Here is a 23,805-nt window from a genome sequence, read left to right on the forward strand (position 1 = left end):
TTCCTTAGTGCCCCTTCCCCAGTTAGCCCATCCCCCCTCCCACAACCCCTCCTGTAACCCTCTGTTTGTTCTCCATATTTATGAGTCTCTTATGTTTTGCCCACCTCCCTTTTTTTATATTATTTTTGTTTCCCTTCCCTTACGTTCACCTGTTTTGTCTCTTGAAGTCCTCATAGGAGTGAAGTCATATGATATTTGTCTTTCTCTGACTAATTTCGCTTAGCATGATACCCTCCAGTTCCATCCACAAAGAAAAATAAAATATTTTTTTAAAAAACTCTGGAAGGATACAAAACAAACAATTAACAGTGGTTACTTCTCAGGAGGAAATAAAGGGCTGGGAGTGAAGTAAATTTTACGGTTTACTTTTATACTTGGAGATGGTTTGAATATTTTAGAATAAGGATGCATTGTCCTGACATTTAAACTTTTTTTTAATTCTAATTTTAATTTATTTGGTGGGGGGGTGCAGAGAGATGGAGAGAGAATCCCAAGCAGGCTCTGTATTGTCAGCACAGAGCCAAACGTGGGGCTCGATCTCACAACTGACTGTGAGATCATGACCTGAGCTGAAATCAGGAGTCAGACGCTTAACCCACTGAGCCACCCAGGCACTGCTAAATTTTAAAAAATAAATCAAAAAGACGAACTCAAGAGATGAACTGACCCCAAAAGTCAGCACCAGAAAAGTTGGGATAGGGGTGCGGCTAAAACCTGCAGAGGCATTCACCAGGTCTGGGCCCTGGGGACAGACGAGCCTGGTGGAAAGCAAGACGCCAGGGGTAATGGGGTTAGGAGATTTAGTTGGAGCAAAGTGGCAGAAAAGATCTGCAAAACACACAGCTGGTAAAGGACTGTTATCCAAAATACACAAAGAATTGTTAAAACCCAACAATAAGAAAACAAACAACTCAATCAAAAAATGGGGCAGGGACACCTGGGTGGCTCAGTCAGTTAAATATCCAACTTCGGCTCAGGTCGTGATCTCGTGGTTTGTGAGTTCGAGCTCTGCGTAGGGCTCTGTGCTGACAGCTCACAGCCTGGAGCCCGCTTCGGATTCTGTGTCTCCTTCGCTCTCTGCTCCTCCCCTGCTCATGCTCTGTCTCTCCCTCTTTCAAATATAAGTAAAAATTTAAAAATATATATATATTAAAAAAATAAATTAAATAAAACAAAACAAAATTTTAAATGGGGCAAAGACTTCAACAGACACCCCACTCAAGAAGAGAGACAGATGGCGAGTAGGCATATGGAGAGATGTTCAATGTCATTAGAGAATCGCAACTTCAAACGACAAGGAGATATCGCTATATCCTGATTAGAATGGCCAAAATCCAGAACACTGATAACACCAAATGCTGGTGAGGATGTGGAGTGACAGGAGCTCTCATTCATGGCTGCTGCGAATGCAAAAGGGTACAGCCACTTTGGGAGACACTTTGGCAGTTTCTTACAAAACTAAACATACTCTTACCAGATGGTCCAGGAATCACGCTCCTCACTATTTACCCAAATGAACTGAAAATATACATCCACACAAAACCCTGCACATAGATGTTCGCAGCAGCCTTATGCATAATTGCCAAAACTTAGAAGCAATCGAGAGGTCTTTCCGTAGGTGAACAGATAAATAAACTGTGGCACATCCAGACAAAGGAATATTATTCAGCCCCAAAAAGAAACGAGCTATCGAGCCATGAAAACACATGAAGGAACCTTAAATGCATATGACTAAGTGAACGAAACCAATCTGAAAAGGCTGCATCCTGTATGGTTCTAACTCTGTCATTTTGGAAAAGGCAAAACTATGGAGACAGCAAAAAGTTCAGTGGTTGCCAGGAGATGCGGGGGGCGCCGTAAATGGGGGGGGGGAGGATTTTTAGGGCAGTGAGACTATTCTGTAGGATACTACAAAGGTGGGGTGCCTGGGTGGCTCAGTCGGTTGGGCATCCGACCTCAGTTCAGGTCATGATCTCGCGGTTTGTGAGTTTGAGCCCCTCGTCGGGCTCTGTGCTCACAGCTCAGGGCCTGGAGCCTGCTTTGGATTTTGTGTCTCCCTCTCTCTGCCCCTCCCTGGCTCACGCTCTGTCTCTCTAAAATAAATGAATGTAAAAAAAAAAAAAAAGAAGAAGGATACTACAAAGGTGGATATATGTCATTACACATTTGTCCCAACTCATAGAATGTACAGCACAGAAAGCCCTAATGTGAACAACGAACTTGGGGTGATAATGATGCATCAATGTGGGTTTATCACTTGTAACAAATGTACCAGTGTGGTGACAGGCAGCTTGCCCATGCGTGGGGACAGGGGTATGTGGGAACTCCGTACTTTCAGCTCAATTTTGCTGTCAACTAAAACTGCTCCAAAAAAGAAATCCTGCTAATTAATAAAAGATATCTCTGAGACCCCTATTGTGCAAATGTGCTTTCAAATAAATGGGCGGGACTCCCGGAGCCCTTCCTGCCCCAAGCCTTACCTCAGCACCCATAACTCACCAGGTTGTTGGCCAACGCATTGGGACTCAGATCTAGCTCCCCAATCGTTTCGTTCACCTGGTGGATGGAACCAATAAGGCAGGCTGGCAGGTGAGTTTGCTAAGGAAATTTTCTGGGTGCTAATCACGCAGGAACAGGATGGGACTAGGCTGGCAAGGACAGTCCCTTACTCTCTCCGCTTAACTACTTTCTTTGCAAACATTCACACTTCTTTTATCATTTTAAATGAGTGGCTTTAGGCACCTGGGTGGCTCAGTCCTTAAACTTTGGACTTCGGCTCAGGTCATAATCTCACGGCCCGTGAGTTCGTGAGTTCGAGCCCCGAATCAGGCTCTGTGCTGACAGCTCTCACACTCACACTCTGTCTCTCTCTCTCTGTCTCTCTCTCAAAAATAAACATTAAAATAAACATTAAAAATACTCTCAAAAATAAACATTAAAAAAATGAAAAAAAAATGAGTGGCTTTATCAATTCTAAATGAAAACTAACCACATCCTAGACACCTTGGAAAAACATAAAAAGAAACACCCATTCTGCTACCACCCTAACAACGTCTGTTAGGATTAGGGGAGATTTCCTTCCAGTATTTTTTATACACGTACCTTTTTACATAATTGTAATCTCAGTGAATGCCTACTTTAGGACTCGGACTTCTCTTCCACTCATTATCATGATCATGCTCCATAGAGCTAAATAATCTTCATAGTATTTTAAATGGCATTATATGAATCCACTTGGAGAATGTACTTTAATACACTTAATTGTTTCATGGCTATTGAATACTTAAGTTGTTCATCATTTTTTTGCAATTGGAAATAATGCTGTGGTATATACAGAGAGTTGTTTCCATATTTTGGATTATTGCTTTAAGAGACATTTTCAGGTGAGGCATGGCTGGATCGGAGGGGATCTCAACCTTGTTGATCACTGTTGAAGTCTCTGCCTAGTTCAATGGCCCCTCTTGTCACCCTCTCTAGGTTTGCATTTCTTTCCGTCTTAGCCTCAATCGGTCTAGGATATATCCTTTGCAGAAGCCCCATAATCCTATCACTTCTCACTGCCTTCACAAAAAGCAGGGTTCACGCTTACTTCCATTACCCTCAAGGGTTCTTATAAACCGGAGGACACTTGAGCAATGAAGACGCCAAGGAGGGACATGAAAATCATAGGAACGGAAATGGGTTAGTTAGGTCGAGAGGAGTGTGGGATTAAGGAGGAAGAGGGGGCATGAGAAAAAGGGCCAGGAAAGTGAGTCCCTGAAGCAGCCTCTGATGGGATCACTTGTGCTCATCTTGAGAAGGGTTTCTGAGAGGTGTAGAAAGCGAGGGGATACAGAGGGACACATGGTTTGGCTGGCGGCAGTGGGACTTGAAGGTCAATGGGCTCTTTATGAGATGGGACCATCTGGCGGTATTTATAACCTGAGAGGGTTATTTGCCGGATGAGCTCCAAGGTCCTCCAGAGCTGGGGTTCTGCGGGTCCCTGGCATAGAGTTCAGAGTCACAAGTGAGATGTGGATCAATAAAGGGAGGGCTAGAGAAGTAAGATTCTGGAAGAGTCCAGGTGATGCCAGAGAGGGCAAACTCTGAGCCCAGGTAGGAGGCCTGGCAGGTGAGAAGTGAGGCCAATTGGAATGAGAACAATGAAGCTGGGTCTTTTTTTGTTTGTTTGTTTGGTTAATGTTTGCTTATTTTTGAGACAGAGTGAGAGCAGGGGAAGGGCACAGAGAGAGGGGGACACAGAATCCAAAGCAGTCTCCAGGCTCTGAGCTGTCAGCACAGAGCCCAACACGGGACTCGAACTCATGAACCGTGAGACTGTGACCTGAGCCAAGGTTGTATGCTTAACCAACGGAGCCACCCAGGCGCCCCAACAAAGTTGGGTCTCAAGCTCACTTATCTGAGGGCCGAGGGCTTCACCATGACTTCTTATTTGCTATCTATAACTATAATTCTTTGGAAGACAGAAGATATTTCAACGAATATGTCAACAAATATTTCCAGTACTTCTTCCTTTGGGGCTCTTTCCAATTATCCTAGTAAAATAAATTCAAACCAAACAACCCTTCACAGTCTCAAATTCTTTTAGAGCATAGGTCGGGCTTAACTAATTGAAAAAAATCAATGAGCACATAAGGAAAGGAGCTAATAACGTGTGTCACAGACACAAGCCCTGGTTACAGGTCTGCAGCAGGTGTATTCGGTCTGGATTGTAGACGGCACCATAAAAGGATACAGGGTGGATTGTCTTCCAGATTCTTCCTTGCGGCATTCTTCATCGTGTTCCGCGCAGCGAGGGAGACAGTCAGGTGCTCGTCTACGGGCACCATTGGCAAGGCGGTGACATTGATGATATCTATGTTCCTGAAATAAGCCATGATCCAGTTTCTCGTAAACTGATAAACAGTACGTTTCCACTTAAGAATCTCTCATTTCCCACTCCGATCTTGTTCTCTGTTCAGCCAGCTTCCTGGAAATCACAAATACCATAGAACCACCTTAGAAAGCATAACCACGCTCGTCTGGTAAGCAGGGCTGATGGCAAGGTGCACGCTGCCTGCGACACAGGGGATAAAGGCCTTCCTCTGACACGCCCTTCTTGACTGAGGATTTCAGACATATCAACTTTTTCTGGCCTGTCGATGTTCCCCCTGTTTGCCAAGAAAGCTGTTCTAGTTTTTACAGTAAGGAGACTAGAGTGTTGGAAAGGCCAGGGCTCCAGAGCACCCAGCAAATCAGTTTCCAAATTAGAAAGGAAATCAAATTCCTGTCTCTCTGAGACTCATCTGCAAAGTCAGAGATTTGGATTCGATTCCTAAGACTGTTTTTCGGCTCTCAGCTGCTCTGATTCTATGATACTGGGTCTATCTCCTCAGCATGAAGCTGGTGATCTACCTGAGGCTTTCTGCCCCCTCCCAGAATGCTGGCCCCATCACTACTCTTCCTCCTGCCTTCAGAACACTCCGGCTGGACTGCCCTCCTGGATCCTTGCTTATTAACCAGGAGTTCATTCTACCATTTGTGGATCTTCCATATCCAGAGCCTGGTGGCACAGGCTCGTTTCTAAGGAAGTAAAAGACTCAGATCGGCCCTCAAGAAGCTCATACATAATGAAAGGGGAGAGGAAAGGTAGTTTAGTGGGAAAATTAACCCAGGCCCCTCTCATCACATTCTCTCTCCCTCTTCTTCAGTTGATGCCTTCTGCTCTGCCCTTTTCTACGCAACCACTCGTCCTATAGGCCCGCCCCTCTGAAATTGCTCCTCGTCCCTGCTGTGCTATGCTGCTGCCCTCTATGCCTTTACACACGCAATTCCATCTAGTCAATGCACATCCCAGGTGACACATCTTTTAGGAAAGCTTCCTGAATTACTCTAGGCCATTAGTGACCACCCCTCCTCTGGAAAGTTCAGGATTCTGCTTTCATCTCTCCATTACAGCACTTACAATTCTCAACTGGAAGGATTTGCTTCCACACCTTTTTCCATTAGGCAAGTGGCTCCCTAGGGGTTCGGCACACTCAATATTTGATTCCATTTTAGACTCATTCACCACGCTTCTTTCTAGTCCAGAGAAGCTATCCATTAGGGCTTGGGGCTGTCCCAAGTCAGCTGGATTGCAGGAAAGGCTGTCCCAGGCCCAGGTCAATACTATCTCCTCTTTCCTGCTCCCAGCCATAAGCCATGTCGGCAAGGGGGAGAGGGGTAAGGTGGAAGCAGGTGCACTGCATGGCTTCTTGTTTTCCTCCTACTCACTCCCCAGCATGACCGGAAAACTATAGCATGTTCTCTGAAAAGCAGGCTTTTAGGGCAACCCTGTCCAGAAGGCTCTTGCTTTAACTTAACATTCTTACTCATGCCTAATGCGAGAACTGACTATTACTATGCTCCTTAAAAGGAATGTTTAAGATACGCATGCCGTTCTCTTCTGAATTTTCTATCATACCCTTTTAGGTATTCTCTGAGATATGACAAGTTTTTACCTTCACTACTTGGGGAGGAAAAACGGATGGGGGAGACAATGAACTTCATGGAATGAACAACACTGCGCGGTGTTGGGGGCAGGAGAATAGCAAACGTTCTGCTCTCATGTAGCAAGTATCCTGGCAGCCGAAGTGCGAATGCCCTCTGTTTAAAGTTAACACGTTAAACAATTTTAAGCACGTTAAATACGTTAAAACAATGCTGACTTTGGAATCAGCATTCAGTGTTGCCTTCAGCAATGACGGACTACTTACTGAGTGCCCGACACAAGCCAGCGGTGTGTTCTTCCTGGAGACAGGGTGGTGAGCGAAACCAGACTTGCTCCCTGCTCTAAGGGACTTATGTCTGCCAGGGGAGACATGCGGTAATCAAACAATTATATAAATAATTGTGAATGATAACTGTGACCACTGCTTTGAAGGAACATACGCAGTGCTGTGAGATGAGCTGAGATTACGTAAGGATGTAGCCAAGGCTTGGAGGAAGAGCAGGAGTTAACTAGATAAAGGGGATGGGGAATACCATCCAAGCAGAGGGGAGCAAGTGTAGAAAGGCAGGAAAAGGCGAGACCTGTGCATCACAGTAGTCACTAGCCACATGTGACATCTGGTTAGTGTGACTGAAGAACTGAAATTTCAATTTTAGTTAATTTAAATTTTTTTTAATGTTTCTGAGACAGAGAGAGACAGAGCATGAGTGGGGAGGGGCAGAGAGAGAGGGAGACCCAGAATCTGAAGCAGGCTCCAGGCTCTGAGCTGTCAGCACAGAGTCCGACGCGGGGCTCGAACTCACAGACGTGAGATCGTGACCTGAGCTGAAGTCGGGACGCTCAACCGACTGAGCCCCCCGGGCGCCCCCGATTTCAGTTAATTTAAACTTAAAAGCTGAAGCAGTATCAACGTAAAAGCACTAATCATATGTTGAAATGATAATATTTGGGATATACGAGTTAAATAAAATGTTCGAATCCACATAACCTGGTTTTTAAAAATCTTTAAAATATGGCCACTAGAAAATTCTCAATTACATACGTGGCCCACATCATGTTTCCACTGGGTAGTGCGGGATTAGACTGTGCAGGTCTTGGTTCTAGGACATGGAACTCTCCCCTTTTTAATACACTGAGGTGTAGTTGGAAGAAAATTGCACTTGGAGCCAGAGACCGATGGGTTCTGCCCCTCATTGGATGGATGGGCTGGTGCATTCACTAGGCACCCAATAAACATCCCTTGAATGGTTCTGAGTTTCTTTATTTTTCAAATGGAACCAATAGTTCACTGTTAGGACTTCAGGGGATCTGGAGTTGATTCTCGAGTAGTTCTCTGCCCTTGCTCACTGTGCCACCTTGAAGCGGTCCCTGGCCTCAGTTTCCCCTGCTTGTAAAAGCTGATGAGAGTCAGGAAACTGCAGTCTGCGGAGGTGGGCAGGGCGGATCATCGTCCTTCTTCTGTGCGTCTTACCTGAAGACATAGGCGAAATCCGACGAACTTGGGGCCGGTTCCGCCACGGGTCCCTCAGGGGACCCCGCAAAGTTCTGGATGGGACACCCGACATCCACCAGGAAGGAGTGCCCTTTGCTTTGTGCTCGGGGAGGAAGAGGAGGAGGAGGGGCGTCGGGGAGAGGCCCATTTTGCTACTGTGAGTCCTGGCGTTCCCCAGGCAACGCCAGGCGCACTCACCACTGCCACCCTTCCCACAACAATGGAACCTTAGTGAGCCACCTCCGCGTCCGCGAGACGCCGTTACCACAGTGATGGTCCCGGGTGGCCGGGGAGACCAGACCAATGGGCTTGTGGGGAGGGAGAGTGTAGTTCCTCGTCCCAGCCTATCGCACGGGGAATGGAAATGACCCCAGGAGACATTCCCCCCCCGTGGATTGTCTTCAATGTATCGAGGGCAGTCCTCAAGTGTTTCTGATGCTTCGCGGAGGCTCCCGTTGGACACCCCGCCGCGCTGGGCACCCCCATATCTCTCGGTGGTAGAGGCCGGGGCGGGGCTGCGCGTGCGCGCGCGGGTGGGGGGCGGAGCATCCCGGGAGCCGTGGTCGCGGTGGGTGACGCGAGCCTCTGCAGGCGGTTTCCGGCAGGTATCTGGCTGCGTTTTGTCCCTGGTCCCTGGGGCGCGACTGTTCTGAGCCTGGCGTCGCTCCAGGGCCCGAGGAGGGATGGGACGCCCGGGCGTGCTCCAGGGGACCCGGGGCTTCCCCGCCGCTGGAGCGGCCCGAGGGCGCGGCACAGGGGGCGGAGGCTGGGTTCATCCCAGGCCGGTCTCCGCACTTCTCGGAGCTGGTTTCCTCGGTGAGAAACCAGGGTGGTAGTTCCTCCCCGTCAACCGGCTGGCTGTGAAGAGGGTTAGATGAAGGCGTGCGTGTGAACGTTTGCTCTCTACGGCTAGTTGAGTCCAGCAGCCTCGGGTGGCAGAGTATCTGCGCGGCGCGGCTCTGAAATCTTTGAGGGACGCATATCTCTTCGAGAATCCAATGAAAGTCAAAAACTGCCCCCTCACCTTCTTGTTAGGTGAAAATAGGATAGTGTGTGTTGTGGTCCATTGCAAACTGTAAAGCATTGCACAGTGATGAAGTGATTATTGTCATCAGCGCAGAGGAGTAGACCTTATTTGAAACCCAATTCCACCACCTTCCCACCGCGTGATTGGGAGCGAGTTACTTCTCTAAGCCTCCGTGTTCTGATCTGTAGACTGGGACATACTTCACTTCATCTATTTCTCAGGGTTGTTGTGAGCATCAAATGCTCACAGCTTTTTATAAACACCAACACACTATAACAACCTGTAAGTGGGTAACTGTTGTTATCTCTGATTACAAATAAAGAAGCGGGGGGGGGGGGGGGGGCAGAGAAGATAAGTTCTGGGGTCCCACTGGGGCTGAGTGGCAGAGCCATGACTGGAACCCAGATGCTCTTCCTCCACTTCCTTAGAGCTGAGCCCTCTCTCCCCAGGGAGTTTCACTAGAGAGACAGCTGCCTTGGGCCCCGGGGGTCCGCTGGAACTTCTGGGTCCACACTAATGTTCCAGGATCCTAGGGACTCAGCCACAGTTGTTCGTGGATTATTGGTACTGACTTAAAAGGCAGCTCCACCAGACCCTTCCTTTTCCTCATCTGTAATATATTGATGATCGTTCTCTGCTTAAGGGTTATGAGAATGGATGAGGTTGTGAGGGAATTGCTCCTGGTAAAACCCGGAGAAATAAAGTAACTTGGCTAGGGTTTAGCAGGCAATTGAGGGGCAGAGCCAGACCTGGAACTCCAAGTGATACACTCAGGCGTGACTGGAGGCTTTGCAAGAGCAACTTGGCTAAGTATTTTTCCTTTTTCAGATGTCTCCAGATGCTTGGAAGGGCAGGTGCTGCCTTTTAGCTGTTTTTTGTTCTTTTGGTTTTTTTCCATAATTAACATGAATATATTACCATTGTAGTAATTTATTAAATCCAGAAATATATTCCTTTAATCTAATTTGATATTATAGCATGGAATTGCCACCACTTGACCATTTTTTACCTATAAAATGACAATGTCACCTAAGCCAGCCATCCCATTCCCCTTCCCACATTAAGCATATTGAGCAGTTTGGTGTATCTTTCCAGATTTTATTTTGTTTTGTTTTATTTAATTTATTTAAGTGAGAGAGAGAAAGTGCATAAGCAGGGGGAGAGAGGGGGAGAGACACAGAAAGAGAGAGAATCTTAAGCAGGCTCCACACCCAGCACACAGCCAGACATGGGGCTCAATTCCATGACCCTGACATCATGACCTGAGCTGAAATCAAGAGTTGGATCCTGGTGCCCCGATTTTCTTCTATTTTTTAACGTGCACACCTACATTCTTGCCTTTTTTTTTTATTTCTGTCTTCTCTTATACCATTATAGTATACACACTGTTCTGTAGCTTGCTTTTCTTTTTTTTTTAATGTTTATTTTTGAGAGAGAGACAGAGTGCAAGCAGGGGAGGGACGGAAGGGGGTGGATAGAGGATGCGAAGTGGGCTCCCTGCTGACAGCAGAGAGTCTGAGGTGGGGCTCGAACCCACAAACCATGAGACCATGACCTGAGCCAGAGTCGGATGCTCAACCTACTGAGCCACCCAGGTGCCCCTGCAGCTTGCTTTCTTAATGGTAGAGTATGTTGGGTTCTTTCCAGGTCAGTCCATATACAGCTGCCTCGTTGTTTTTACTTGCCCTGTAGCATTCCATTGTAAGAACACAACAGTGTATTTGGCTGTACCAACCATTGGTAGACATTTTGGATTGTTTCTTTTTTTTTCACTGTTACCAACAGTAGGGAATTTTTTTTTTTAAGTTTTTAAACTTATTTGGTGAGACAGAGTGTGTGGGAGAGGGGCAGAGAGGGAGAGAGAATTCCAAGCAGGCTCTGGGCTGCCAGAGAACCATGAGACCATGACCTGAGCTGAAATCAAGAGTCAGATGCTTAACTGACTGACTGAGCCACACAGGCGCCCCAACAGTGGGGAACATTTATCTGTACCTGTCCAATTCTTTGTGGAGGACAAACTTTTAGAAGTAAATTTGCTGGCCAAAAAGTATACACATTCAAAATTTTGCTAGGTTGAAGCGCCTGGGTGGCTCAGTGGGTTAAGCATCCGACTCTTGATTTCGGCCCAGCTCATGAGCTCACAGTTGTGAGATTGAGCCCCATGTTGGGCTCTGTGCTGAGCATGAGGCCTGCTTGAGATTCTCTCTTCCTCTCTCTGTCCCTACCTTGCTTGTGCATGCGTTCTCTCTCTGTTTCTCTCAAAGAATAAATAAATGAACTCTAAAAAAAGAAAATAACAATTTCCTAAGTTTTGCCTAACTGAAAAAATTGTAGCATCTTATGTCTCCACCTAGAGAAAATGAAAAGTGTGGGTGCCTGTGCGGCTCAGTGGGTTGAGTGTCTGACTCTTGATTTGGGTTCAGGTCATGATCCCAGAGTTGCGGGATGGAGCCCCGCATCGGGCTCCACAGTGGCGTAAGGTCGACTCATCTGTTTGTACCCGTGACTTTTCCTGACCCTAGGAGAAGGGAGCATTGGCCTTTCCTTCATCCGGCCAAAGATGCCTCTCTTTGGAAATACGTTCAGTCCCAAGAAGACGCCCCCTCGGAAATCTGCTTCTCTCTCCAATCTGCATAATGTGAGTATCACTACTGGGCCCATCCCGGTGTGCAGTGTGGCTGAAACATCAAGCCTGGTCCCTGATGGGAAGTGCCGTCCTCCAGAGGCACCCTTGTAAGGAAGACATCCTTCTAATTCATATTATTGCTATTGCTGAAAACCTTTTTAACTCTTGGGGCTCCTGGCTGGCTCATTTGGAAGAGCGTGTGACTCTTGATCTCAGGGTTGTGAGATTGAGCCCCATGTTGGATGTAGAGATTACTTAAATAAATAAACTTTTTTTTTTTGGTTGTTTTTTAATTTTAGAAAGAGAGAATGCAAGCAGGGGAGAGGGGCAGAGGGAGAGAGGAGAGAGAATCCCAAGCAGACTCCATGCTCTGTGGAGCCCAATGGGGGGCTCAGTCCCACAGCCCTGGGATCATGACCCCAGCCAAAATCAAGAGTCAAATGTTCAACCAACTGAGCCACCCAGGCATCCCAAATACATAAACTTAAAAAAAGTTTTTTAATGTTTGTTTATTTTTATTTTATTTTTAATTTTTTTAACCTTTAATATTTTCTTCTTTTTTTTTTAATGTTTATTTTTGAGACAGGGAGAGACAGAGCATGAAAGGGGGAGGGCCAGAGAGAGGGAAACACAGAATCTGAAGCAGGCTCCAGACTCCGAGCTGTCAGCACGGAGCCCAACGCAGGGCTCAAACTCACGGACTGTGAGATCATGACCTGAGCTGAAGTCAGACGTTTAACCGACTGAGCCACCCAGGCACCCCTAATGTTTGTTTGTTTTTCAGAGAGAGAGCACAAGGGGAGGAGGGGCAGAGAGCGAAGGGGACACAGAATCCGAAGCAGGCTCCAGGCTCTGAGCTGTCAGCACAGTGAGGCTCGAACTCACGAACCGTGAGATCATGACCTGAGCCGAAGTTGGACACTTAACTGACTGAGCCACCCAGGTGCCCCCAAATAAATAAACTTTAAAACAAAACCAAAAATGGGGTGCTGGGTGGCTCAGTCTTAGGTTAAGCGTCCAACTTCCGCTCAGCTCATGATCTCGTGGTTTGTGAGTTCGAGTCCTGCATCGGGCTCTGTGCTGACAGCTCGGAGCCTGGAGCCTGCTTCGGATTTAGTGTCTTCCTCTCTCCCTGCCCCTCCTCCCCTTGTGCTCTGTTTCTCTCAAAAATAAATAAACATTAAAAAGAATTAAAAAACAAGAAGAGAAACCAAGAACAAGAACATATTTAAATCCTGTTTGGAAATCATTGTCAGAGCGTGTTCAAGAACCTAGTAAGACAGTCAATCTCATCGTGATTCGGGCTCCAAATGATACTAGCCAGCTCGCCTTCAGTTTATTCCCAGGACTTAGCCAAGAATCCATTTTAGTTGTGTCTAAGAATCATACTCATTCTCAAAGGATGATGTTCTGCCACCGTTAGTGTCATTCCAGGCTGTGTGGAAGCTCTAGACAGCATTCACCTTGGAATCCCTCGGCCTCGTCCTGGCGTGGCGTGGCTGCTGAGTGAGTCGTGGAAACTTTGAAAACCATGTTACAGACCAGCTATGACTGACTACTGATTGAGTGTTAGCATTTCATGCCTTTTTTGTGACCTGTAGCCCCCCATGGTGAGCAAGCGATCACCTCGGGGCTTATTAACCTTTAAAAAGGATTTTCTACTTTATTAAAAATGTATGGTAGGATTTCTTAAAACTGTTAAGTGCCAAGTAGACGTCAAATAATTCAAATTTCGATATATGTAGTTTTTCTGGAAAACCTGTATCTTACAATAAGGTGGGACGTTTCTTCCCTCTTAGAGTTTAAAAGGTTTTGTTGTGGGGCGCCTGGATGGCTCGGTCGGTCAAGCGGCCAGCTTCAGCTGAGGTCATGATCTCAACGGGTTTGTGAGTTTGAGCCCCGCGTCGGGCTCTGTGCTGTCAGTGAGGAGCCTGCTTCGGATCTCCGTGCCCTCTCTCTCTCTCTCTGTCTCTCTCAAAAACAATAAGTAAACATTAAAAAAAAAAGTAGGGGCTCCTAGGTGGCTCAGTCAAGTGAGCGTCCGACTTTAGTTCAGGTCATGATCTCATGGTTCGTGAGTTCGAGCCCCACATTGGACTCGCTGCTGTCAGCACAGAGCCCACTTTGAATCCTCTGTCCCCCTCTCTCTGTCCCTTCCCCGCTTACATTCTCTTCTCTCAAAAAAAAATTTTTTTGGGGCGCCTGGGTGGTGCAGTCGGTTAAGCGTCCGACTTCAGCCAGGTCGCGATCTCGCGGTCCGTGAGTTCGAGCCCCGCGTCAGGCTCTGGGCTGATGGCTCGGAGCCTGGAGCCTGCTTCCGATTCTGTGTCTCCCTCTCTCTCTGCCCCTCCCCCGTTCATGCTCTGTCTCTCTCTGTCCCAAAAATAAATAAAAAACGTTGAAAAAAAAATTTAAAAAAAAATTTTTTTTAATTTATTAAAATAAATAAAAGTTTTTGTTGTTTTGTGCCTTATCGGATTTTCTGACTTTTAACAAAAAGTTACGAAGTGTGCGAGGTAAGGATTGAAAAAGGAAGTTAGTTGCTGGCATACAAATACAGTTAGCAGGAGAGTCACTGGGACTGGGGTCCTCCGTGTGCTTCCTGAAGCCTCCATGCAGCGTCTCGTCCACAGCTGGACCGGTCAACCCGGGAGGTGGAGCTGGGCCTTGACTATGGAACCCCCACTATGAACCTGGCAGGGCAAAGCCTGAAGTTTGAAAATGGCCAGTGGATAGCAGGTGGGCTGATTTCCTGCCGTTCTGTCCAGCACGATTGTGGAAAGGAAGCCCCCACGTAACTAACTGCTCGTTCTGTCCTTCCCCAGAGATGGGGATTAGCGGGGGTGTGGACCGGAGGGAGGCTCAGCGCCTACGCAGGCGGAACCAGCAGTTGGAGGAAGAGAACAACCTCTTGCGGCTGAAGGTGGACATCCTGCTGGACATGGTGAGGAGGGTGGTGGGGAGGGGCGCCTAGGTTTTCCTTGTGGGGAGGCTCCACGGAGAGTCATTGCATCCAGCTGACTCCTTTGGAATGCCAGTTTGCCCAGGTAAGTTGCTTTGAAGCCAAAGATACAAATTTTTTTTTTTTCACGTTTATTTATTTTTGAGACAGAGCATAAACCGGGGAGGGTCCGAGAGAGAGGGAGACACAGAATCCAAAACAGGCTCCAGGCTCTGAGCTGTCAGCACAGAGTCCGACGCGGGGCTCGAACTCACGGACTCGAACTCACGGACCGCGAGATCCTGACCTGAGCCGAAGTCGGACGCTTAACCGACTGAGCCACGCAGGCGCCCCTGAATCCAAAGATATAAATGAGAGAGTCCCTACTCTCAGGGCCTCACTGTCTCGCAGGGAGATGGACAAGAAACAAAATGACAGTGCCTGAGGGCAAGAGTAACAATTGGAGTGTGCGTAGGGCCTGGCGCCAGCACAAGCGAAAATAATTCTGTCCAGTCAGGAAGGTGTCACAGAAAGGGATGTTTGAATTGAATGTAGAAGGACCAAGGGAGGATTGGAGGGTGGGAAGAGGGCATTCCAGGAAGAAGGACCGTCTGCTCGTGGCCCGAAGGTGTCCCATATCCAGCGGGCATTAGTGAGTGTCAGACCTGCCGAGGGGCCCGCTCTGTGCTAGTGTCCGTTTCCTGTGGCTGCTAAAAACCCCGCGGGCTGCTGGGACTGGGGGTGCCGGTGAAAGTTGGCCGGGAGGCAGGCGCCCCTCTGCTGTCACGGTTAAGAGCGTGCGTTCTGGAGCTAACCTGCCTGGTTCCTTGTTCGGCTCCACCACTGGCCATGTGACTTCAGCGTGTTGTTTACCTGCCCGGTGTGAAGAAACTTAGTTTCGTTGTCGAATAGGCACAATGATAGGATCTGCCTCATGCTGAGTTAATCACACAAGCACCTGCGATAGTGTATTGCTCGGAAGGGCCGCTCGTATTTCACGGGAAGCCGACCTCCACTCTGGAGAGTAAAGTTTCTGTCCCTGTCTTGAATGTCTTCCACCTTCTACTCAGGGGCTTTCTCAAGCCCCCTGAAAGACCCTAGTAAGAAAAGTGGCATTCTTTTTCGAGCATTTTTTCCCCCCGATCACCATTATGGGAGCCACAGCTCAGAAACTACTCAGACTCTTATTTCTTTCGCCTTAGAATGGTCCATTATGTGCCTTTTTCATCCCCTGAGGCCTGCCGTCTTCAAGGCAGTGAACTTGGTGCAATCCTAGGTGACCAAAATGTGGAGAGGGTGGACTGTGATTAAGTACCGGAGGCCCTGGGTTGTCAGGGGGTTGCATTCTGCCCGGGTACAAAGGGGTTCCCCTCGTGGGGGCCGTCAGTGGCGTGCGAGGGTAGGGGTGCTCTCCCCACCGCGCAGAGCTGCCCTCGCAAACCTGCAACAGCCCCGGAAGGTCCTTCTTGGTTAACGGTCCGCTGCCTCACTTTCAGCTCTCTGAAACCACCGCCGAGTCCCACTTGATGGAGAAGGAATTGGAGGAACTGAAAAGCACCAGCCGCAGGAGGAAATGAAGACCCTGAAGACATTCGCTAGGAGGAAAGGGAGAAGCCCACCGATCAGAGGAGGTGGATGTGGCCGAGGGGTTTTTCTAGCCGATCTAGTGGACCCGAGTGTCCTATCACGGGGCCAGAAGGCACCGGCCCCCTCGGTTTGGCAGCGGGAACACACTGGGGGAAGCCAGGACTCCCTCCAGGCCAGGGCAGTCCTAGGAATGAGCCCTGGGATGCTGTCTAGTCACTCCACGTACGAATGCACCTTCCCAGGTTCGCCCTCACCGGACTGATGCTGTGGCCAAAGCAGCTGAAGTTCATTGTCTCCCCCCTCACGCTGGTGTCCGGGGTGTGGCACCAGTTCTAAAGCGTCCTGCCTCAGGGCCCTTGGATGAGCAGCTCTCCTGGTCCTCCGCCCCCCCACCCCTCCCCCCGGGCCTACTCGCTTTGTCCTTTGAAAAATACTCAGTCCCCAGATCCACAGCCTCTTCTGGCTTCAGCTTGTCAGTGGCCAGCACCAGCCTTCCACGGGCAACACTGCGTTTTTGTGCTACTTTCCTGTTTACACATTTTTCTGAAAATTAAATGCTGGTATGTAATCTGTGTGTGGCCAAAGTGACTGAAAAATGAAAGCAGCAGCTCTTGAAGAAGCACATAGAGCCTGGAGTCGAAGCTTCTGTTTCGCCATCCAGAGACCGAATTTTTGAGTTGTGGGGAAACGCCACCGGCAGGAAAAGCGCTCCAGCTTCCCAGGCATCGGCAGAGGCCGACCTGGAACAGAAGCGGTGTCCCTGCCCAAATTCTGCTGCAGCCCTTCAGAGATTTGCCACCAGCCTGGACCTGGCAGGGACCGAGCGGTCGGGGTGGGAGGCTGCGTTCCTAGAGTGGGAATTTGCACCCAAGTCCATGTGAGCTGCTCTGGTTGGAGGAGGGAGTCAGTGAGAGGGAACCCAGCTCCACAGTTAAAGGGGAGGGCGCCAAGACGGGGACAGAGTCCAGGGCTTTAGACTGGGGATGGCCACTATGGTCAATAATTTCTGAAAGCCGGTGACTTGCCTAGGACAGGCCTCAGCACTTTGCCCCTGCTCATTTCCTCCCCTGCTCAGCCCCGCGAAGCAGGGACCGTCAGCACGTGTCCTTGCAGGTAAGGAGCCAGGCTCCAGGAGGTTCAGAAACCGGTCCGGGATCGCACAGCAGAAGCGTGGGAGCCTGTGGACTCCTAGCTCCCGGTAAAAGGGAGGGGCCGGGTGGGGCACAGCCTCTGTTGGAGGCTGCTGTCCACAGCCCACCCTTAGGAACAGCTTTAGGGGAGACGGATAGAAGCTCCAGCCCATAAACCTTATTTTCCGATAGAGAAGAACTCTGAAAAAATTAGGGGAGGTTACAAAGACGTGCGGGGTGTAAGTCTCCAGGTGCAGATATTGGGAGCAGTTGGGGGTTGGCACTTCCTAGGGCAGCATCGTTGGCAACTACTTCCTGAGTGCCTTTGATGCCAGACAGCCTGTTGCTAATTCTCAGGATTCAAGTGTGTCATCGTCCCCTGCTCTGACATGAAGAAACGAGTCCGGCAAGGCGACACAGCTGGAAGGGACAGAGCCCAGGCTGAAACCTTGGGGATCATGAGGGACAGGATTGGGTGTCAGTGATGTGGGTCCCCCTCTGCACCCCTACTGGCGCCGGAGGGGGTTGGAGTCACTATGTGGGACCGTTCTGCAGTGAAGGAGGACTTTTCATTTGTTTAATGTTTGTTTATTTTTGAGAGAAAGAGAGAGTGCAAGTGAACGCCAGAGAGAAAGGGAGACAGAGTCTGAAGCAGGCTCCAGGCTCCGAGCTGTCAGCACAGAGCCCGACGTGAGGCTCAAACCCACGAGCTGTGAGATCATGACCTGAGTCAAAGTCGGATGCTCAACCAACTGAGCCACCCGGGAGCCCCAAGAAGGACTTTTATTTTGAGTGAAAAGGCAAATAAGCCATTGGTGGGTTTTGGGCAGAGGAGTGTTACGATCAATTTTTTTTTTTTTTTTTTTTTTTTTTTTTTTTTTAATCCTCTGGCCAGATCCTCTGCCTTCTGTGTGGAGAAAACAGACTGAAGGGGGCCAGGCTGGGACAAGACAGGTGGCAGGAGAGAAGGTGAAGTGGTCAGATTCTGGACTGAATTGAAGGTGGCACCCACCAGTGTTTGGTGTTTTTCCTCGTCGAGGTGCTATATTCTTTCAAGTCCCTACCTTCCTTTTGTTACGGTTTTATTTTTAAATAATCTCTACACCCAACAGGGGGCTTGCACTCATAGCCCCGAGCTGAAGAGTTGCACACGGCACCGACTGAGCGAGCCAGGCACCCCCTCAAGTTCTTACCTTTCTAGTCGGATCCATCCTTCAGGTTCTGGTTAAAATTCTTCCTCCTTCAAAGCCTTTATTAACCAAATCTGCTACTTGGGGGACACCCAAAGAAACAGTACTGTCTACTTGACGGTATCCCTTGTGATCTACAGCAACTTCTGGGACTTTCTGGGCCGCATGTCCGGTTAGGGGGAGCTGTTACTGAGGAGCTTCGCGAGAGCTCTGGGGGCCTGAGGGAGCAAGGGCAGGATTAGGGGCAATCAGAGGAAGTTGTACAGTTTGAGGCCTCGCAGGGGGCCCCCACCTGCACTATCGCACAGATAGGGGCTGATGGGAGGGGCTTCCAGCTTTTCTAGGATTCCCAAAGGGATCTGTGCCCGTCCATTGACCCACATAAAGAACTGTTACCGATTTCAAATTCTGATGGGCCGGAAACAGGAGAGATGGAAAGCGTGGACTTGGGGGATGGGGTAGGAGAGGACCTGGAGGCTGGGGTTCTAGAACACCCCATCTCCTTCTCCATCCGGGTGGCAGAGTCACTTTGTGCCTGCATGGGGCATCCACACTCACTCGTTAGCACCTGCACTTGTGCGTTACTCTTCGACGGTGACCCCTGGCCTGGCACCGTCCTCACCCTGTCTTCTTTGCTGATTCTGAGCAGTTCTCCTTGAAGCCTTCAGTGAAGCCACCCTTCTCCGATCCTTCTTCTTCCTCTCCAGCAGCTCCTCGAACCTCTTGAGGTGGAGGAAGAAGGTCCCCCCCTTTTTTTTTCCCTGATAGTTCTGCTTTTCTGCTTGTCTTTACATTTTCTTCTATTGTGGCAAAATAACAAAATTTACCACCGTAACCATTTTTAATTCTACAGCTCAGCAGTACTGAATACATCCATCGTGTGCCATCATCACCGCTGTCCCATCTCCGGACACTTCAGCCTGTAAACTGAAACTCTATACCCATCAGACAGTGACTCCGTTTTGTAACTGAACCCAAGTTCGTGTGCCCGATGTGCAGCAAAGCTGATCGTTGAGACAGATCTCTAGTGGGCAAGGAGGCAAGAGGTTCTTCTCGAGGCAGCCACATGAGGAGATGGGAAAATGAGCCTCAAGTCGGCCTCCCTGAAGCAGGATGGCCAGGCATTTTTTAAAGGCAAGTAGAAAAGGGTGTGGGTAAGGGGAAGGAGAGAGGAGCTTTGTGACTCAAAATCAGATAAAGGAAGTTAGGAGGTAGGGGAAGGTTAATTTCATTTTGTTGGGCTCCAAGGGGAGGTCAGTGTCCTGACTGGTTCTAGCTGGCTTCTTGACGAAAACCTGAGTTCCTGCAAAACGACTAAATTAACCATTCGGTTATCATGGCATGACTATTATCGTACAGGAACATGGTGGCAGACAGCATTCTGAGCACCCCCAAGCAGGTTTGGGGAGAAGTTGCAGCTGCCTTGGCTGCCCTGTTAACTCTTTGGTTATGGGTTTCTGTTTCCTCTCCCCCAGCCCCCGGCAACCACCTGTCTACTGTCCGTGATTTCGCTGTACCTTTAAATGTCTGATCCCACAGGATCCTGGCCTTTGTCTTCCCTTCTCACTCTGCCTTTTCTAGACCATCTCATCTGTTCCCAGGGATCTGAACACTCTGCACTGCATGATTCCCTTTTTTCTTATCCCTTTGCAGAGATAAAATTACTCCCAAGGTTTTTTTTATTATTCTTAAACATAGGTGTTTTTTTAAAAATGTTTAACGTTTATTGTGGGAGAGATAGAGTGAGTGAGTACATGGGCAGAGAGAGATGGGGAGAGAGAGAGAGATCAAGCAGGCTCCACACTGTCAGCACAGAGCCCAACGTGGGGCTCAAACTCAAGAACCATGAGATCATGATCTGAACCGAAATCAAGAGTTGGAACCTTAACCGACTGAGCCACCCAGGTGCCCCACATAGATTTTTTTTTTTTTTAAATCATGTATTGTTCTTGTGAATGTAAACAAAATTAGTTGGTTAAAGTTTTCCTAAAACTTCTCCACATTAGCATTACGACTTTCCAGTTGGAGGCATTAATGCCTGTACCTTCCACGTAAGATTGCCTTCTCTAGGGGTGCCTGGTTGGCTCAGTTGGTAGAGCATGCAACTCTTGATCTCAGGGTCATGAGTTCAAGCCCTAGGTCGGGTGTGGAGACTACTTAAAAAGAAAAAAAAAGATTGCCTTTGAGAGCGTTGGTCTTCCAGCATTTCCTAAACAGCCACAAGAGAATCAAAAGCCATTGGTACTGGGCTCTCAAGCTGCCCTTGCATTTACATAGTGCTAGCCAACTTTAAGTAATTTTAACATGCAAAAAAGCATAATTCATAAGTATCGATAATACAAAATGAAAATACCCATGCGAACACCACCCTGATCAAGAAATGGAATTTTACCAGCACCCCAGAAGCCACTCCCCTGCCCCTTACCAAATATTCCCCACTCTGAGCTAATCAAAGGGAATCACTAATCCTCACCATAGATTGGTTTTGCCTGTTTTTGAACTTTATGTAATGGAGTAATACAGTAAGCAGCCTTTTGAGACATAAAAGCTTTTTGTAGTCAGTGTTGCCCTTGCTCAAAGATGAAAAGGACCAAGGCCTGTTAGGGGAGGAAGTGCAAACCTACCTGCCCCTCATTATGTAAGCATGGGACAAAGGACAACATCGTGCATCAGACAGAGATTTGGACCGTCCAGTCCTGAGATTCTCTGATTCCGGGGTCAGCTGGCTAAAGTGTGTATCAAATTACTACCCTTGTATTTAAGGTGCAGCACATTATAAAAAGAAGTATTTAATCCATCATAAAGGCAAAAAATTAAAATACGGATAATGCTTAATGCTGGGGACATTGTGGGGAAAAGGACACTTCCATTTACAATTAGGTAAGTATATGATCTAATTTTGAGGACGGTCAGCTAATACCTACCAAAATGCTAAATGTTCATACTTTTTGGCCTGCAAACTTCCTCCTAGAAATCTATCCTCAAGAAAGACTTCCAGCAACTCTGTACTGAGCCTCAACTTCCCCGTTTCTTAAAACAGGGATGATGACAGTACATGGCTCAGTGGGTTGTTGTGCCAAGCAGATGAGTACACACACACACACACACACACACACACACACACACACACACACGCTGCCTGGTACTCAAGTATTTAAGTGGTAACTCTTGCCTTTGTCTCAGTACATTGGTACTGTTCGCTTGACGTTTTCACAACAGATCGATAAAACCTTCAAGTATCGAACTCCTACCAAAGAACACACCCCTCGGGGAAACGAAGCTGGATTTTTTGTTTGTCTCAGTGTGACCCCCTGGGAGCTTACTGAAGTGCAGGTTTCTGGGCCCACTCTAAATGAAAAGAATTACCGCGGAAGCACCGCGACCCTATCCTTGAACAAGCTTCCCAGGTATTTCTTAGGAAGTCGCCGCCGCCTCGTTGGCCGAAAGCCGGTGGAGTCCGCCAGCCAGACGGTGTCGCTCTTCCCCAGCACTTCAGCCTCCGGCTCCCGGAAGAGCAGCTCTGTCCGCCGGGGAGGGGGTGGTGCTGCACTCGCCTCCTCTCTTCCGCTTCCGGTGTCCCCCTGCAGCCATGGCCGCCGCCGCTGCCGCTGGCGGCCCTGGGGCGCCCCTGTCCCCGGACGAATTGCTTCCGAAAGGCGATGCCGAGAAGACTGAGGAGGAGCTGGAGGAGGAAGACGACGAGGAGGTACTGGGGCCCTGCGGTATGAGGCGGAGTGCAAGGTTACGGGCCGGGAGCGGCCCGCACGGGGGTGTGAGCTCCGCGTGCTGCGGGATCCGGGCGAAAGCGCGTCGCGGAGCCCGGAGAGGTCGGAGGGGAGGTGTCTTCTCCGGGAGGCGGGGTTAGGGCCCCCGGTGGGCCGGAGCGGGCTGCCCTAGCTCCAGGGGGTGGTTGCCATTGCTTCGATCGAGATCCGCGCCGCCTCCACCACAGCTAGATGAGACCCTGTCGGAGAGGCTGTGGGGTCTGACGGAGATGTTCCCAGAGAGGGTCCGGTCCGCGGCTGGAGCCACTTTTGATCTCTCCGTCTTTGTGGCTCAAAAAATGTACAGGTAAGGTCCGAGGGCAAAGACGTTGGGGTGTGCGTGGGGTGACCGAAGTGCTGTGAATGAACATGGGCTTTGGAAGTAGCAGAGCGGGGCTGGAGGCCAACCTGCCACCTAGATCACTGAGTGAGTGACCTTGGACTGGTCTCTTAACCTTTCTTGATCTCCACGAATTCTTCCGTAAAGTGGCGATTCCTGTGGGGCAGGGTCGTTGTGAGGATCGTTTCACGTTACGCGAGGTAATTAATGTGTTGTAGAAGTAGCTTCGTAAGAACTCAGGAGGATGTTAGAACGGCTCTCGCCAGGTCAACAGCCGGCAGAACTGCCCGTCCTGTTTCTGGTCCGAGTGTGGTGCACGTGTTGGGGAAAGAACGTGCCTTTCAAAAACATTGGCGTGGGAGAGGTTTGGTTACTGGGCCGTTCTTGGTGAAGAAGAACACATCTGTGTTTGTGTCTTGCTGTCACGCTCACACCCCGTCTGCAGGTTTTCCAGGGCAGCCTTGTGGATTGGGACCACTTCCTTCATGATCCTGGTCCTTCCTGTTGTCTTCGAAACGGAGAAGTTGCAAATGGAGCAGCAGCAGCAACTGCAGCAGCGGCAGGTGAGCCCAGAGCCTTTGCCTGCGCGGCGGGGCAAGGTGTTGATTTTCCCCAAACTTGCGTAGACCCGCGGGTAGAGACTGGGATCCAGCCCCCGCTCTTTTAGGTGCCCACGTGATCGGCAGTGTTGGCAGACCTCCTCTGCCCCGTCAGAGGGAAAATGCGATCCGGAGGCTCGTCCCCTGCCTTACACCTCTCCTTTTCTTTTCCAGATACTTCTAGGGCCCAACACAGGGCTCTCAGGAGGAATGCCAGGGGCTCTACCTTCACTTCCTGGAAAGCTCTAGATTGTTACTGCTCTATGACTTGTCTTGGTGGGACGAGTTTGAAAATTCAATAGTGTTGAACTGCTGATGATTTGGATTCTTTTCTCTTTTCCTTTTTTTTTTTTTTTTTAAACTTTGGCACATTGATTTATCTAAACCTGGAGAGAATTCTCCCCAGTGTGTCACGGAGACTCCCAACTTGCAGCTGTGCCCTCCACGCTGTCCCATTTCTTCTGTCCTCACTCTGATACCAGAGTGCAGCAATGCAGACGGTTACTCCAGCTCTGGCCATTCCCCCCCCCCCCCCTTTCACTAAATCACTAAATCACTAAATCACTCGTGACCGGAAGATCTCAACTATCTGATTGTGGCAAAGGAACCGATGCCACTGGGAAGGACGTACCCCTGACCA

The 23,805-nt window shown here is 49.0% G+C and overlaps 3 protein-coding genes across 8 annotated transcripts in view; 2 read left to right on the forward strand and 1 right to left on the reverse strand.

Annotated features, from left to right (window-relative positions):
- FAM227A (family with sequence similarity 227 member A) overlaps positions 1-8,174 on the reverse strand; it is a 74,015-nt gene extending 65,841 nt beyond the window's left edge. For 4 of the 5 annotated variants that reach the window (XR_006205125.1, XM_042947808.1, XM_042947807.1 and 1 more), the window contains exons 1-3: positions 7,941-8,174; positions 4,736-4,969; positions 2,500-2,582 (exon numbers count right to left, since the gene is read on the reverse strand). Coding sequence is in view for 3 of the 5 variants with exons in the window: in XM_042947808.1 (XP_042803742.1) it covers positions 2,500-2,582; positions 4,736-4,877 (225 nt within the window). In the remaining 2 variants the exon portion in view is untranslated. Of the gene's footprint in view, positions 1-2,499; positions 2,583-4,735; positions 4,970-7,940 lie in introns of those variants that run through there. The other variant, XM_042947810.1, reaches the window with a different exon arrangement.
- Positions 8,175-8,486: 312 nt separating this feature from the next.
- CBY1 (chibby family member 1, beta catenin antagonist) lies at positions 8,487-16,710 on the forward strand. Of its 2 annotated transcripts, none has more exons than XM_042947817.1 (5): positions 8,487-8,566; positions 11,511-11,626; positions 14,248-14,353; positions 14,440-14,558; positions 16,052-16,710. In XM_042947817.1, exons 2-5 carry the CDS (start codon positions 11,549-11,551, stop codon positions 16,130-16,132), a joined length of 384 nt encoding a protein of 127 aa, XP_042803751.1. In that variant the 5' UTR covers positions 8,487-8,566; positions 11,511-11,548; the 3' UTR covers positions 16,133-16,710. The 2 variants fall into 2 exon arrangements, with proteins under 2 accessions (XP_042803751.1, XP_042803750.1); XM_042947816.1 differs by lacking the exon at positions 8,487-8,566 and adding an exon at positions 8,573-8,777.
- Positions 16,711-21,603: 4,893 nt separating this feature from the next.
- TOMM22 (translocase of outer mitochondrial membrane 22) lies at positions 21,604-23,704 on the forward strand. Its single transcript, XM_042947833.1, has 4 exons — positions 21,604-22,168; positions 22,415-22,533; positions 23,012-23,129; positions 23,340-23,704. The coding sequence occupies exons 1-4, from the start codon at positions 22,052-22,054 to the stop codon at positions 23,412-23,414; spliced, it is 429 nt and encodes a 142-aa protein (XP_042803767.1). The 5' UTR covers positions 21,604-22,051; the 3' UTR covers positions 23,415-23,704.
- Positions 23,705-23,805: the final 101 nt, after the last annotated feature.

The sequence above is a fragment of the Panthera leo genome, chromosome B4 (assembly GCF_018350215.1).
Source record: "Panthera leo isolate Ple1 chromosome B4, P.leo_Ple1_pat1.1, whole genome shotgun sequence".
NCBI lineage: Eukaryota > Metazoa > Chordata > Mammalia > Carnivora > Felidae > Panthera > Panthera leo.

Coding starts and splice junctions, on each gene's coding strand:
- CBY1 (XM_042947816.1), top strand. CDS start 8,645: ATGGGACGCCCGGGCGTGCTCCAGGGGACCCGGGGCTTCCCCGCCGCT. Junction 14,354..14,439: donor AAATGGCCAGTGGATAGCAG/GTGGGCTGATTT, acceptor GTCCTTCCCCAG/AGATGGGGATTAGCGGGGGT. Junction 14,559..16,051: donor TGGACATCCTGCTGGACATG/GTGAGGAGGGTG, acceptor CCTCACTTTCAG/CTCTCTGAAACCACCGCCGA.
- TOMM22 (XM_042947833.1), top strand. CDS start 22,052: ATGGCCGCCGCCGCTGCCGCTGGCGGCCCTGGGGCGCCCCTGTCCCCG. Junction 22,534..23,011: donor GTGGCTCAAAAAATGTACAG/GTAAGGTCCGAG, acceptor CCCCGTCTGCAG/GTTTTCCAGGGCAGCCTTGT. Junction 23,130..23,339: donor AGCAACTGCAGCAGCGGCAG/GTGAGCCCAGAG, acceptor TTTCTTTTCCAG/ATACTTCTAGGGCCCAACAC.